Raw genomic sequence first — 16,939 nt, 5'->3', positions numbered from 1 at the left:
GATCTCTTTGACCCTCTGCTCAGCTGACTTCCAAGAGTTTCTATAAGGTTATTCAAAACCAATCGGCTGGGCCATGTTCCGCATTACCCGATTTATAACTAAATAAAGTTATCTTGTTCTATTGGGTATTTTCAAGTATTGTTTTGTTCTTTAATGTTGTGAACATCCAACTGATAGCCACCATTAGCGAACAAGCAAATAAAAAAGTAAATGGAGGGACGCCTGGGTGGCTCAGTCGGTTAAGCGTCTGCCTTCGGCTCAGGTCATGATGCCAGGGTCCTGGCATCGAGTCCCGCATCGGGCTCCCTGCTCCGCGGGGAGCCTGCTTCTCCCTCTGCCTCTGTCTCTCTCTCTGTCTCTCATGAATAAATAAATAAAATCTTAAAAAAAAAAAAAAGTAAATGGAGCAGAAAACCCAAGTAATTCTTGATTTCTAAAAATACCTCAGAAAAAAGTTTGTTAGATATTTAAAATATAAATTCTGTAGTATGGTACTGCAAAATTTAATTGAAAACAACAACAACAACAATAGAATATTCTGAGACCTGTGATTTGCAACCCTTATATGATTATCCATCACAGAGTAAAATGAGATTTGACCTCATCCTTCCTTTATCTACCCAGATCAATACCAATGTGCTCTTACTTCCATTCTTGACAGAAAGTCAATGGGGTTTGCCCCCTTTTCTGTAAGGATTATCACTTGAATCTGTTAAAAATGATTACGTATTAAAGGGAGAAAGAGCACAGATATTTATAAGATATTCATTCTGTGCCAGGCAATTTCATATTTTACCTATGTTAGTTATCTCATTTAATCTTTAATGCAAACCCATTAAGCTCTACTTCATCTTCCTCGACAAAGGAGAAAATTGAGGCTTTAAATCATTAATAAATCCACCTTAAGTCACACAACTAGAAAATGCAGACCCAGGGTTTGAACCAAAGTCTAACTCCACAGCCCGTGTCCTTTCCCCTCCACGAGCAGTTCTCAACCCCGGCTGCAGACCAGAGTCACCTGGGGAGCTTTTTAAAATATACTGACAGCTCGGTCCCACTCCCACCCAAATTAGTACGGATCCAAATCTTATGTATGACTAGTGTGTGGCACACTCCTTAATTATGACAAAAACTTCTCTGACATAGCAAAAGAGCTTGACTTTCAAATGTGTTCACTGCTGTTAGAAATGTAATTAGCATTGTTTTCTCCAACTTGAATCCAGAGGAGGAAACTGAGCACAAAGTCTCAAGCTATTTTCTCCAGATTCCCTCAGTGGTAAATAAGAACTTGGCAGGAGAATGAGAATTTTCAGCCTTCTGTGTCATCCCTGGAGCCCTGAGCTTCTGCTGACCACTGCCCATCATGGTACAGCAAATCAATTCTGAAGGACCAGGAGCAAATGCATCTTGAAATGGGAGCAAGTCAGATATTGCTTCCCTGTGAAAAGTAGAAAATATCTTCAGTGCTGTGTTTCAATACCCATATTTCTTCTTCTTCCTGAAGCCCCTGAGTGGTGCTTTCAAAGGCTGTACTTCCAAGAGGCACTTTGTGTTCAGGTCTCAAAAGGACCATTCTTTCCTGAGTTGTCACCTGGCATGTCTTACCTTTCCTGGTAGAATAGTTCCTCTAGATCTTATTGTCTCCAGGCCAAGTATCCCTGGTTCCTTTGACGTCTGGGTCTTCAGGGCAAGGGGAAAGTTCTCACAGCTCCCGATCAGTAGTTCCAGTCCCTAGAACAGACGCCTACACGACGTCTAGGCCACTCAGGAGCCTTCAGGTAGTGGTCTGACTGCTGACTGGAAAGGGATATCACAGGCCAAATGATATCAGAGAGTCCTGGGTTTAAAAGCTGGCTAAGAACTTCTAATTGTATGACCTTCTCCGAGTTACACAACAAATCTTAAACCAAGTTTCCTCATCTATAAAATGAAGATACTAATAATATCCCCCAAGATCTCTGACAATGAGATAATGTCTATGCATTGCACGGCACTTAGTAGGCGTTTGGAAGTAAAAATTCTTTGCTCCCTTTTCTAAGCTACCATGGCTAGGTGTATATATCTAGATGCTGGGATTTTACAAAGACTAAAATAGAGTCTTTTAAGGAGTTTTATTATAGTCAGCAATAATAAAGTCTTTATACTCGTGTTTATCTTCTGATTTCCTATTGTGTTTATCGTTCTATATTTTAGCTGTCTGATTAGGCTATGAGATCATGAGGAGTTGGATCTCTGTTTAAAATTCTTTCTATGCCCACAGGACTTAAAAGCACCCAGTAAATGCTTGATAAATGACAAATGAATTCATGACTTCCTAAGTAAGCATTTAGGTCATGGACTTCGCTAATCCCTATGTCCCACTAGTGCTTTCAGTCTAATAAACATTTGCTGAGCATACAGAATTCTCAACACAGTACCTTCTATGGAGCTAAGGCCCTTACCATAAAGTAAAGTATCTTTATCACTTTATAGACGAGCATAAGAACATCTATGATATGGATAGATTGGTGCCAGAAGCTCTAGAGAGAGCCCTGGGTGTTCAGGGGAAAGAGAGGTTACATTTGGTTGAGGGGATTAAGAAATTTTCATTGAAGAATGAGTTATCACCGGCACTGAACCTCAGAAGATCAGTAAGATTCCCATCGCGGTGGGGAGAGGATGCGCCAGAGGAGACTTGAGCCAAAGGAAGAATGTGTAATGGGCACTCGGAGGGCTGCAAGGAGCCTGATTTGAAGCACAAAATATGTGCAGCTTGGTTAGCTGCAAGGACAAGGAGGGCTTTGAAAGACTGAGAAACTGGTTCTTAAGTCAGGCAATGAGAGCTACTGAAAATTTAGAGCAGGGAAGTTTCTGATTTACAGTAGCCCCCCCTTATCCCCGGGGGATATGTTCCCAAACCCCGAATGGATTTCTGACACCGTGGAAAGTAGTGAACCCCATATACACTACGGTTTTTCCTGTACCCTATATACCTATGAAAGAGTTTAATTTCCAAACTAGGCATAGTAAGAGATTAACAACAACAGTAATCAAATAGAAACAATTATAACAATATACTGTAATAAAAATTATCTGAATGTGGTTTCCCTCTCTCAAAATCTTCCTGTACCGTATTCACCCTTCTTGTGATGATAAAATGCCTACGGGATGAGAGGAAGTGATGTGACTGACACATGACTCAGGCACTGGGACATCGCGTTAGGCTACCATTGACCTTCTGAGGACAGGTCAAAAGGATTGTCTGCTTCCAGAAGCAGTGGAAAGTGAAACCACAGATAAGGGAGGACTACTATAATCAATGTTTATTGAGTGTCCTTGTTTTACAGATTAGATAAACGAGGCTCAGATAGATTAAAATACTTGGGCGGATTTGAAGGTGGCAGGGATGGAAATCTACAGGGGTCCCTTGATATTCCCACCACACCGAAACCCTTCCTTGGGAAGATTGCATCGTGGAGCTGGGTAGCTTGGGCTGGAGCCAGGGAGACAGAAGCTAGATGAGAGGACATGATTGATGTTTCCTTTACATGCATCCAGCGAATCGCTGCCACACATAAAGTGACCTCCAACATAAGATGGTCTTCTATTTTCCCCACGAGAAACGAAAGGATTTTCTGATCCACATGCAGACACTGGCTAAAGGTGGTAGAAGGAGCCAGAGTTCGAAGTGAATATTCAGTAAGCCAGTCTTACTGAGTCTGGATCTTGAGGGCAGTGAACAATTCTAGAAAGGTCATTTTGCCAGCAGTGTGGAGTCTGGATTTCAGGCAAACAGGGAGGCAGAGAGGTAAGGAGAGGTCTGCAGAAACCCAGGAGGCGTGGTGGCCTGGGGGCGGAGGTGGTGGTTGGGAAGCATGCTGGAAAAGACGGGTGGGAAAGACGTTGTCAAGGGTATGAAACAGGATTCCATGACAGAGGCGGAGGGAAGAGCCAAAGGCGACTCCAGAGTTTCTGTTTCGAGGACTCTGGTGGAGAGAGGGCCACTGACTGTGAGATGTAAGGTACACGGATGAGGACACATTTACAGAGCTAGGCACTGGCATTAGGAAGGGAGAGATAAAGGCAAAGGATGGGAGAGAAAGGATGTGACCAAAATATAAGCAGAAACTGAGCTGGGCAAGAGGCTGGGCTCAGGGGAGCTTCATTCTCTCCTGTGCCTTCCCTACCAGCTTACGTTTCCACATTGTCTGGAGGGTTAATCACGTGGTACCATCCAGAAGGATTCGCTTTCCTGCTCTGAGCATTCCAGAAGGAGCAGGAAAACATGGTAATTACTACTCATATTTTCCTCTCAGGAAAAGCTAAATCTCCTCCAAAATGAACATAATAGTTCATGGACATAGAACAAAAATGGACATAGAACAAGAATGAAAACAATCTTCCTTCGAAAACAAGAATAAACAGAGTCATGGACTATAATCACTCAAGTCTCAACTGCCGTTGCCAAAGGAGAAAATGGCCAGAAGATCATTGGTCTGGGACCAGGGTGATCAGATTGTCCTGGGTTGCCTGGGACTGCCATGATTTTAGCACTGAGAGTCTCCCATCCCAGAATCCTTCAGTGTCACCCTAGCCAGCAATTAGACTTGGGTCCTAGTCCTGATTCTGTTGCTGATTGGCTGTGAAAACTTGGCACACAGCTTCTCTGAGGGGAGTTTTCTCATCCATAAAATGAGAGGAAGGGCTTCTCTTTGTACATCCCCCACTCCAGGTGAGTTCATTCAGTCCCATGAATTTAAACATCGTGTACTGCTGATGTGATACTGCAATATTATAATGCGAAGTATATATTTGGTCTTCATCCCCTTTCTTGGCTCAGAGCTCCTAAAACCCTTGGAATTTCCTAAATGATAGGAACCATAAAGGTGTCTTTTGTTAATGAGGTGACTTTCGGAAAGTCCTCAGTGATGTGGGAAAGAAAGGCCGAAGAAAAATTATTAAATTTCCTTACTACTTCCAGCCCACTGACATGGAAACAGGCAGAGTGACCTTCCTCTGGTCACTCAGCTGCCTTCGATGTTGACACTTTGCCAAGGGCAAAAGACAGTCTTAGCCTGACCCTCCAGGATCCTGTGAGTCTACTTTAAACATATAGAAATTCCCTTGGAAGCTCCCTTTTTCTCTATGCCAACCCCCCCCCCCACAAAAAATACATGTTAGGAATCATCCTCTAAGCATGTGACTCACTGATACACATCTGAAGGGTCTCACAGTTGAGGGTTTACTAAACCAGTAATACAGTGAGTAAAATGTTTATCTCAGTTCTGTGAGCTGCTCTAGCAAATGAATGGAACCCAGGGATTGGGTCATGGGAACCTCTGATCTATAGCACACGTGACAACCTGGACTTCTGATTGGCATCTGAAGTGGGGTGGGGGCAGCAGTCAGCAGCAGGAGCTGACCTGGACTTCTGCCCCGTGGCCGGTCAGCCACTTCCTCCAGGCCCTCCCTGCGGCCGCCAGCCCAGCAGGGCAGAGAGCTTACCTTTGAGTGAAGATCCACATCACTGTTGGTAACTTCCCTGGGACTTGCTATTCTCATTTCTGAATGGAGATCACGTTTGTGACTCCCAGTGACTAGCTGGCTTTCTGATACCTAAGAGTGCCCAGAAAAGTCTCAGGGCTGCTGTAGGTGCCAAGGAAAAACCTTCCCTTTTAGGATACATTTTTAAGAGACAGAGAAAAATAAAGCCATATTGGGATCCCAGCCCACGAGCTGTATTGCCTCACGGCGAGTAGCCCAGCCTGGAGCCAAGCCGGGGTCTGTCCTTATTCCAGGCCTTTGGCCCGAGGCTGTAAGAATGGAGTCGAGGCTACAGCCGAGGCTACAGTAGAGTTACCAGAGTCTCTCTCCTCCACTCGGTCTTCTTTGTCCAGAGGCTTTTCTGCGTCTCACAAATTAGCCTTGATTTTACTCAAGAATTAGGTGAATTGCCACTATTCTTTGTCTTTCAGGGATGTCAAATAAAGCTGTTCTAGAAGGATCTTTAAAAGAATTTAATTTTCCATGTCCACGTAAGTGATCTTTTTGAATATACGTATTTACTTGGGTCTTTCCTGGGTCTGACAGCCAGGAAGGAAGCTAAGAGGCCTTAAACAGACGAGGAGAATCCAATGAGCTTACCCTGGGCCTGCAGGGGACATCACCAGCTTTGGCACTGGCTGGAGCTGAGCATTCTCCCTTCCCAGAGAACAGCTTTGCATCTTTGATGCCAGGTTCCAGACATTTTATTGGTGCAAAACAAATATGTGAAAATCCCCAATCCACTGCCAGACAGCTCCTCACTAGGGACTCCCTTACATCTAAAATCATGTCTCACTTGCTAGTTACCAGTTTAACTCCAGAGAGCTTGCAAATGGAAGCTCAGACATCTTCAAAGGGAAACACCAACCCCTTACAGCCTAAAGCCAAGGAAGCAAGTTTTCTTCTGCATTATTCGGAGTCAGTTTTTCTGCCCAGAGCCAAGGACATGTTCCTTAGGATGATTTCTTGAAGGTGGCTGCTCTCCTCATCCCATGGTGCCCAAGGTACATTTTGCATTGAATAATGACCAAGAAAGAATTCGCTGAAAATTTAAGTAAACAGGCATTTATGTGGGCAATTAGAATTGCAATTTGGGAGGCACAGCTTCAGGTGGAAACCTGACTCCTGTTCCAAGGAAGACAAAGAGGAGGCAGAGTTAGAAAGACAGAGGTCATGCGTGCAGTTCTCATTTAGATCCTCTGTGCAGAACAGGGATTGAAACTATGGTGTGGGATTGGTTGGGTTAATACGAAAATGAGGGAATGAAACTTGTCAAATCACGTGGGCTCTTTTCAAAGTGAGGAATGCGAATGAGTCAGGTGTCATGGTGAGGAGGGAGTTAGGTCCTTGCCAAGGGCTTGCAGCTGACAAAAAGTTCATAGTTTCTCTGATGAGGACGTCCATAAATTCTTCCTCCCTTATGGCCTCCCAACCCAATTTCAAAGAGATTTTTCTCAGCTATGCTTGCTAGCTCCATTTTGAAATCTCCTTTATAAGAAGTGCCTATCTTGAAAAAAGGTACATTTGTGGTGAATTGGAGGATACAACGTGCTCAAATAAGGGCCCAGCTCTCTGGTACATTTACCCTTGAGCTGAGTTTTATATGCCAGGCCTTGCCCATGTCCTGGAATTTCAGGGTTGTAGCACAGTTCAACAGTAATTAATAACCCTGTGTTTATCTTCATATGCTGGGCAGCGTGCTAAGGGCTTTACAGACAGAGCCTTACTAAATGCCCCCGCTACCTTGGGCTACCAATTAGCCTCATTTTATAAATGTGCAGACCAGAGCATAAAGAAGTTAAATGACTTGCCCGAGGTCACAAAGCTAGTAAGTGGTGAAACTGGGATTCAAACCCAGGGATTCGGATTTAAGATCCACTCACAGCGTTTTGGAGACACTAATTCTGTCTGTGATCAGCTAAGCCAGTAGTTCTCAGCCCTGGCTGTGCACGAGAACCCTCTAGGGAATTTTGAAACCTCTTCCCGTGCAGATTTGCACCCCAGACAAATTAAACCAGAATCTCTGGGGTGGGACCCAGGCATAAATTGTTTTCGAAAGCTCCCCAGGTGATTCCACTGTGCAGCCATATTGCAAACCATCCATGCCAAGCGATCCTCATTCTTTCCACCTGCTAAGTTTTTTTTTTAACAAGGAAAAAATTCGATTCCATTTTGTTCCTTTCCAGAAGCGGTGGCTGAGAGGCCTCCATGGCTCGGTGCTACCATCTGCATGCTACCTTTCTCCTTGACGACCCAGCTGTCTCAGGCCATCACTTTCCTATTCTGGAACAAAAAGGAAGGAGTGATCACTATGGTAGATCTATAATACCCAGGTTTGCAGTACGTTTTAAAAAGATCCCCCAAATGTATTAGTATTACCTTCAAAGGAATTTTAATATTATAGCACAATTCAAAAGATGGCCACTGCCTTTGTTGCTGTTAAGAAAAAAAAGAGAAAAGTTGAGAACAAACGAGGCTGAGATTTCACAGATTCGTATGTAGGGTGCAATCATTGATCCCGGCGTTAGCGCTGGCAGCTTGGAAGTGCTGAGACACGGACGCTATAAATGGGGCTGCGAAGTCACTTGCCATCCACCGGGACAGGAAGGAAATTCACATTGATGGTGCAATGGACCGAGCATGGGGTTTCACGGGCAGGCATGTCCCAGCTCCCTGTTTGCAGGTGGTGGCATCCTGCCTTTCAGTCTTGGTTTCTTCATCTGTGAAGGGGGCCGACGAGGCTCACCTGGCAGGACTGCTTTACTGATGAGAGAGAAGAGCGTGTGTGCGAGGCACCCAGCTCTGTACCTGGCACGGGGCCATAATTATTATAAGGTGACCGACACCACGTGACCTACATTTGTTGTCTCACTGAATCCTCACAACAGACCCTCAAAAGATGCTATTATTTCCGCTGAAAGGAAGTGAGCCTCTGAGAGGCTCCACAATTTGCAACACCTCCCCCCGGGCACACAGTTGGAAAATGACACGTTAGGATTTGTCTCCTGCACCTGAGGCCTGTGCTCTGTTTTTCCTGGCCGGCTGGCTGCCAGCCCCTATTTCACAGTCCATCCCATGGCTGATGTAGCTATTAGAACAGAAGGACATAGTCTCTCTGGAGAATGAATGAAATAAAAAGGCAAACAAAAATTTTGGGCTCTCTCCCTGGCACATGGCCATGTTATGGAAAAGGATCAGAAAGGGCAATATTAGTCACCCCTTTTTCTTTTTTTTAAGGTTTTTTTATTTATTCATTTGAGACACAGAGATAGAGAGAGAGAGAGAGAGAATATGAGCAGGGGGAGAAGCAGGCCCCCTGCCGAGCAGGAAGCCCGATGCAGGGCTCGATGTGGGGCTCGATGCGGGGCTCGATGCGGGGCTCGATCCCAGGACCCTGGGATCATGACCCGAGCCGAAGGCAGACGCTTAACCAACTGAGCCACCCAGGTGCCCCACCCCTTTTTCTTTTAAAGTGGAGTTCCACCTGGAGAAGGCCTAGCTAAAAAACTAAAACTGCAAAGCTCGGGCTGACAATAACAGACATGCTCTCTGCTGGGTTAAAAAACCTGGGTGATCCGTTGTCTGATTGTGTCAGGATCTTCTAATAGGTCCCATATTCCTACGAGAATTAAGAATACACTCCAAAAAACAAAAAATACACTCCTTCTGATGCTGGTTTCTACGGTCTTCCCTGCGGGGTGGCTTGCGGGAACAATCCAAGGTAATTGAAGGAGACGTAAAGTGCTGAAATAGTTTAGGAGCTCACTGCCAGAGAAACGGGGAAGGATAGCCCAGCTGTGTGAACCACTAACAACAACAAAATGTCTCTCACCCTGTCGTACCCTGTCTTACCAAGAACCATGTTGAACTTTGGAATCTTAGCAATCTTTGGATTCTTAGGAATAGCCCTGATTCCTTCCTTCTTTCCACCTCCTACACCCATTCCATCAGCAAATCTTAATGTTTCTATTTCCAAAATAGAAACTTCTATCCATCTACCCTCTTCCTTGCCACTAACATCCCTCCCCAGGGCCACTGTGGGAGTCTCCTCAATGGTCTCCTGCTTGCATTCCTGCCTCCTTCCAGTCCATTCTTCTGTTAATAGTCTTGTATTTATTTATTTAGTAAAAGATTTACTTATTTGAGAGAGAACATGTGCACGTGTGCACGTGGGGGGAGGGACAGACTCTTCAAGCAGACTCCCCGCTGAGCACGGGGGGGGGGGGCGCCACTCCGCTCTCTGTCCAACAACCCATGATGAGATCACAACCTGAGCCGAAACCAAGAGCCTGACGCTCAAACGACTGGGCTACCCAGGTGCCCCTCCTGTTAATGTTCTTTTAGCAGTTATCACCATCTTAAATTATCGTGATGATTTATTTCTTTTCGTCTGTTTTTATTGTGTTTCCTTCACTAGAATGCCAGCTTGATGAGGGCAGGGGGCCAGGTCTGTTTTATTCTTCACTCACATTGAAGCTTTGAAATAAATACACATGGAGTAAATGAAAGTGTGAGTGAATACATAACTTTAAATATTAAGTCACGTTTGGGGTTTTTTTTTAAGATTTTATTTATTTGACAGAGAGCGAGAGAGCACAGGCAGGGGGAGCTGCAGAGGGAGAGGGAGAAGCAGGCTTCCTGCTGAGGGAGCCCGATGTGGGGCTTGATCCCAGGACCCTGGGATCATGACCGGAGCCAAAGGCAGACACTCAACCAACTGAGCCACCCAGGTGCCTCTTGAGTCATGTTTGTAATTTGCCTGCCCAGAAAATTCTTATGAGAATGGCTTCCCAGACTGCTGGGATGGGGAAAAGGACCTTCTATATTTTGATGACTCCTGAAAAGAACACGTTGGGAACACAATTTGGGGCAGGGGTTGCAAATGCCAATGTCTCAGGGCTCAGGCACGTAACACCAATCTGGAAGCTGCTGTGTGTAAGCCACAATGAGTGGTGGGGGCCGTGACAATCTAGAGACCTCGTAACTTAGCTAATGCACCCTTATCAGCTGCAGCCAACTGTAGCCGAGTGGCAGTAAGAGACCAGAGGGGTAAGATCTCCCAAATTTTCAAAAGAAGACGGAAAGTTTGTATATCAACTAGAATTGGGTTTGGCTGTGAGTAGTGACATGAAACAGTAGCTTAAATGAGGTAGAAGTATATTTCTCTCTCACAAAAAGAGGTCTGGGGTGTGCAATCCATGGAGACTCAGTGGAACGAGGAACCTAGGCTTCTTCTAATTTATTGCTCAGCTCAGCACGGCTTCCATTCTCAAGGTCACCTCATGACCCAGCAGACTGCTGTGGCTCCAGCCATTACCTCTTCATTCCAGGAAGCAGGAAGGAAAAGGAGAAAAGAAAGGAGACTTCCTGGAGGCTTCCATGCCCCACTATTATTTTTCATTGGCCAGAACTAAATCATATAGCTACTCCTAGCTGCAAAGGAGGCTGAAAAATATAATCTTTTTTCTAAGTGGATATGGGCCCAGCTAAGGAAGAACGGGAGGATGGATATTGGAGTTCTAAACTAGAAGTCCCTGCCAGAGCTGCCTTTTTCTGTGAAATTCTCGGGTTTTAACACCAAGACAGACAAACAGAGCATGTCTGTCATCTGGTCCAGCAGAGATACTGCTGGTTTGTGACCCTGCTTGGCGGAGCAAACATGGATGGGATACATTTCTGTGGCAGGTGGGGTAGCCAGCGAGTGGGGCTGGTGAGGGTCATTAGCAGGTGAAGGTTAACAGGGAGTCCAAACAGGAGTGTGTTCAGGTAGCCTGGGGTAGCGGGGAGCACTGTGGAGGTGATGGCGGAACAGGGTGAGGAGGTACAGTCCTTGGCCTGTGCACCGAAGGAGCGCTTGGGGCCTGGGCAGATCGGGAAGGTTCCTGGTGGCCCCTGTTCCTCTCAGCTTGAAGTCTTAGCAGCTCTTCTGACAGGTGCGATGTCAAGCTCCTCTAAATCGTGAGGTCTCTCCTCTTTCTGACCTTCACCAAAGATGCCCTCTTGAGCTAGGTCAGGGTCACCCTCTCTGGAGGGATAAGAAGCCTGGGCCAGACCCAAACTCCCCAAGCTCCCCAGCCCTTCTCAGTCACTGCTGTCACCCTCTCAGACTGGGGCTCAGCTTCCTCTCAGACCTTGTGAAATGGCTCAGCCTCCCAGCCACATTAGACCTTCTTGCCAGGAAAGGCACCACACTATACAACGGAAAAATCCCGGGATTTGCAGGCAGACTTCTCTCCCTTGAGTCTCTGCTCCATCGCTTACTAGTTAAGTGACTATAAATACTTTTGTAACTGTCAATTGGAGAATAGTGGTCTCCTTACCTACTTCATAAGGCTTTTTGAAGGGTTCACAGAGATCACTTATATAAAAGACATTTCTGTCAAAGAAAAAAATCTAAACAGCCCTAAATATAAATTTAAGGTTCCAGTAAAGACTCTCTATATTGTCCATATGGGCTTGAAACTGATGACTTTATCGACACAAACTTCACGATAGAAAGTGATGGTAATAGGATTGTGAGAATCAATTTTTGTATCACACACACATGAAAAAATTGCCAGATGAATTTCCAGTAGCATGGTTTAACTTCTGATCACTATCTTTGTGAAATCCACATTGTTCCAGGGAGAGGCAGATCATATATGCCCTTCATTCCCTTCTCCCCCAGAAGTGAGACCTTGTTTCTACACGAAACAGACGCTCTCTCGAGTTAAATCCCAAACAGCGTGCAGCAGTAAGTGAGGCAAAAACAAGGATGTGAAGAGAAACTGGTGTTGTCCACGACTGATAGCACACGGGGCGGGGGGGGGGGGCAGGAACACCCCACACAGAGACACGACGCATGTGCCCTGGGAGAACGAGCCCTTGAACTTGCAGGACCATCGCCAACCTTTGGCAGTTGGGGGCTCCTGAATAATGCCGGTGGGGCCATAGAAGTCACAGGTTTTGCTTTTATTTTATCATTTTTTTTTTATTTTCAAAACATGAAGTCCCCTAAAAGCCCTTTCTCAAAGAATCTCAAAATGATGGAGGTTTGGGAAAACTAGTTTTGTGCAGGGTAAAGGCTTGTGCAGTGATTAGGAGAACGCCCAGATCCAGGGTTTAAGAGAGAAACCTATTCTGAATGTAAAAGTGAGTTCCACTGTGGAACAATTCACAACATACCCTATACCTTAGGGTTGAATGTAGTCACCTAGTTATTAAGTCCACTGTTAGAGTCAGGATATACAAGTGTGACCGGCCAGACTCCAAATCTCTCAACATCTTGCAAGGTGCCTGGTGCAGGGTTGGTATTTAATGTTAAATGGATAAATACACAGTCTACGGAAGGAAGGAAGGACGGGCACTATTTTCCTGTGTTTGAGGAATAACAAAATTGGCAGGTCATGAGGCCGTTTCTAAATTGTAATCTAGGCATGTCAATTCTCTGGACCATATTATATAAACACACCATCAGGCTGCCTATTTCTGCTACACACGGAGTTTATTGGTACTGTCTGGTACATCTTTAGTCCTACCTTTCACAATCCAGGCTATGTTAACAGTCCTTTAAAAATCATGTTACATTACTTTGGAGGAAGTACTTCCACCTGAACATGTTTAAAGAAATGTTAGATAATAACATTTTCCCCACCTCTGATGTCTAACACAGGGCGCACCAGTCTCATGTCAACGTGAATGCACGGCAACCAGGTCTGGGCTTTCTAAAGCAACTCCTTCACAGACAGCACATGGCACAGTCCTGGCGCCGTGGTCGAGAGGCCAGAGCGAAGCCGTGTATGCTGCTGGTGGGTTCTGGATCATCGCCCTCTTGTGAGCTATGTCCGCGCTTTGATCAACAATTGCAAACGACCCAACTAGAGAGAACAAACACCAAGAGCACAAGCAGAGAGACCTGGAAAGCTCTGTAAATGCAGTGTCTGGCTGAGCCCTGAAGGGCGTCCCAGGTTGGGTGCGTGGACCATGGTGACCGCGGTATTGTGGTACGGAGGCTGACGTGGACACCGGTATGGGGGGCGGACATGGAAGGCAGATGAGAAATGGGTGTGACTGCCTCATGGAGAGCTCCCAAAACACGCTGTGGGTGTTGGGGGGGTTAGTTTGTGTGACAGGGGATCTGAATCTGTCTCCTACTGAGCTAAGGAAACGAGTAGAGCTAGGAGTTTTCCTGGTTCGTGATTTCTCCTATATCCGGGTTTGCAGTTGGGTGAAAGACAGCTGTTAAGTGAACACGGTAAGCTTTCTGATGGCGGTATTGGCGGTATTCCGAAGGAACGAACAAAAGAACTAGCTGGCCCGCAACAGCGCACACGACCACGCGCAGGAGAGCTCAGAACCCACGTGAGCATCTCTCAGCAGGGAACCTACTCCTACTTGTCTCTGTTTCATCACCCACCTGTGGCTTTCGCTCACCACTTTTCCATCAGACCACACTGCAGGAGTTGCAAAGAGGCAAACTGCACATTTGCAGCTTATTACCCTAGGCAAGTACTGTGCCAATTCATCAACGTGGTAAGTAGGAGGCAGAGAATGTCCCAAAAGCCCAGGCGGCCATTGGCCTGCCAGGTAAGAGTGTCTCAAGCAGCAGCATTCTTCACACCCAGCAAGGGCCACCCACTTCTTTGAGACTCCTTGATGGGGTCCAGCATGTGGAGGGCACCAAAGAAGTCCGTCCGCCCTTCTAGTAGAACACTCTGCTAGTTAACACAGTTCTTCGCCATTCTTCGATTTCTGTCCACCTGTCGGATACTGTCTGTAACATTAATGGTGACTTCTTTTGCAGACATTCGCTTAGCATCTCTTTTAGCCTGTTAAAGTTTAACATCATGAATTGAGTTAGTAGAAAATATTCAAATTTGCATTCATCTCTTGAGATTGTTACATAAACGTGCATGTGCGCACACACACACACACACACACACAGAGGCAGGAAGAACCCACGAGAACACATGCACATATACTCCTTTTCAGAGGTTTCTCTGTTGAAACTCTAATACTGACCTAGCACAGAGCCTGGCATAAGGCATGCTCAGTAAAACATTGCGGAATGAATGCATTTATCGCTAAGGTCCATCAAGGGGTAGTGTGGAAGGTTCCACAGTTAGCTTTAGTAAAGCAGCGAAGGAGTGGAGCTTTGGAGCCAGACAGACTTTGTGGTTCAAACACTGACTAGATAATTCCACCATGAGCAAGTTTTTTTCTAACCTAACCCTCAGTTTTCTCATCCGTAAAATAGGGAATATTAATAGTACCTATCTCACCAGATTATTGTAAGGATTAAATAAGGTCATGCATTAAGGGACTCAGCATAATGCCTGTCACTAAAAAAAAAATGACCACGGGGGCCCTTGGTGGCTCAGTCGTTAAGCGTCTGCCTTCGGCTCAGGTCACGATCTCAGGGTCCTGGGATCGAGGCCCGCATCGGGCTCCCTGCTCAGAGGGGAGTCTGCTTCTCCCTCTCCCACTCCCCCTGCTTGTGTTCCCTCTCTGGCTGTCTCTCACTCTGTCGAATAAATAAACTCTTTTAAAAAAATGACCACAAAAAGATTTAGTAAGTATAATAAGTAGAAAGTAAGATAGATTATCCACTTCTAAGTGAAGATAAACCAATGATAAAAGTCCAGAGTTCATATTAAATACTAAAGCACTGACTAAACTGTAGGTTCTTCAACTACATGTGTCCCACCTCAAGAGTAAACTTTAACTAGTGGGGAGTGATTTTGTGCCCGTTCTGCTCAACTGCTTGGAGTGAGCACGGGAGGGGTCACAGGAGTTGCCTCCACAGTGGATGGACAGAGACAGGTGGCACCCAATCCCCAGCCCAGGAAGACCTGGTGCCTAGCTCCTGGGAGCGGAGTCAGTAAATAACTTCCCAGTTAGCTGGCCCAATGCGGGGGTACAAAGGCCTGGCCATTTGGACACAAAGCAGGCCAGCTCTGACAAGCCGCTAGGCTCTACAGGTCCCCACGGGGTGGGGTCAGCTGCAGCTGCTGCTCAGCCTGCATCTGGCTGGCTCACCTCCTCCGTCTGGCCACTCCTGCTTCCATCCGTCCTCACCACAGTGGTTGATGCCCAATGAGCATCCTGTATAATGACATCTCAACATCTGCCTCCTGGAAAACACGGTCCGCCTCAGATCTGAGGGAGCATCTCCCAGGGCGTGAGCATCTCCCCATGCTGGGTGTGAGTGTGAATAGATGCATGTTCGTAATATAATATGACCCCTGAATACAAGACAATTACTTTATCTGTAGTGCATCCAAAGACATGGTGGACTATGGGGCCACTGGAGAAAAAGAAAGTGGCCTGTTTGATTTACTAACAAATGATCTGTAGTTTGTAACCTGTCACATAAATCCTGTGTAGTAGCTGCTGGGATGCCCCTTCCAGATTCTCTTACATGCCTGCTGCATCCATCCCCCAACTGCTGTGAGTTTTGGCAGCTAACTGCTCACAGCAGCACCCATGTTTTGAAAATTGCCCTCATCTGATCAGAGCCACCTTGCTCAGAAATGCGACAGAGGTCACACACTAATTCCTGGAGACAGCCCAAAGCCAATGTCTCATTGTTGGGGATACAAAAGGCTGGCCATTTTGCCTTGAGGGGATATAAATCTATGGCATCTTCATGCTCCAGAGCCCCTGTGGGATCAGGCTCCCTGTGGGATTCAGCAGAGCTCATACAAGCCTGAACTGGGTCCTCTGCCCCAGAAATTGTGAAATCTTGCTTTCAATCAATTGCTTGCACAAGAATCCTCGTCTTGGGCTCTGCTTCTAGGGAACCTGACCTAAGAATACTTTATGGGTGATCTGAGGGGCGTTTAGGGGATAATTTTGTCTATATGCAACTTTAGTCCTGTCCGTTGATGTCATGAGCTAGGACTTCACTGTTCTCCTCTTCATGTTCCCAGTGCCTGGCACCATCTGAAACAGAGCAGGCTCTCTACTGAAGTTTGGCTGAATTAGTGGATGAATGAATGAATGAGCACACTGCATTTGTCAATGTGCCCTTGTTTGAACAACCAGAAGTCAATGCTGTTTTAAGGACTTAGTCTTACTCTCAGCTTTTCCAAGCCTGAACTGGCACCAGGGTAAGCAGTGACTTTGATGGGTTTATTTTTCCCTAAAAGCAGAGAACTCCTAAAGTCCCACAAACAATTTTGTCTCCTAAAGAAAGAAAAGTGCGGCAATTAGGAGGCCGATTCCATCTGATTTGCGTTCCGGGTGTTGCTGCATACAAGCCTTGCAGACAGGGCATGGAATGGAGGCACAGAGGCTTTATTTGAAATGAGCCAAGTTGACAGCAGCTTTCCCCTCAAACTGGTAGGCAGTAAGAGAGCTTTCCAGAATGGAAATGTAAACTTTCCAAACAGTATAACTGCTTTTCTTTAGAGTTCTTGGCAAGATTTCACAAAAG

The 16,939-nt window shown here is 45.9% G+C and overlaps 1 protein-coding gene across 1 annotated transcript in view; it reads right to left on the bottom strand.

The window, feature by feature from the left end:
• Positions 1 to 13,018: 13,018 nt before the first annotated feature.
• BAALC (BAALC binder of MAP3K1 and KLF4) overlaps positions 13,019 to 16,939 on the bottom strand; it is a 77,053-nt gene continuing 73,132 nt past the window's right edge. Inside the window, exon 3 of the mRNA XM_044914273.1 lies at positions 13,019 to 14,330. Within this exon, the coding sequence (XP_044770208.1) occupies positions 14,220 to 14,330 (111 nt within the window). The 3' untranslated portion in view covers positions 13,019 to 14,219. The remainder of the gene's footprint in view (positions 14,331 to 16,939) is intronic.

The sequence above is a fragment of the Neomonachus schauinslandi genome, chromosome 4, assembly GCF_002201575.2.
Source record: "Neomonachus schauinslandi chromosome 4, ASM220157v2, whole genome shotgun sequence".
In the NCBI taxonomy this organism is placed as follows: domain Eukaryota; kingdom Metazoa; phylum Chordata; class Mammalia; order Carnivora; family Phocidae; genus Neomonachus; species Neomonachus schauinslandi.
Note: the sequence above shows the minus strand (reverse complement) of the source record. Positions and strands in the feature narration are given on the sequence as shown.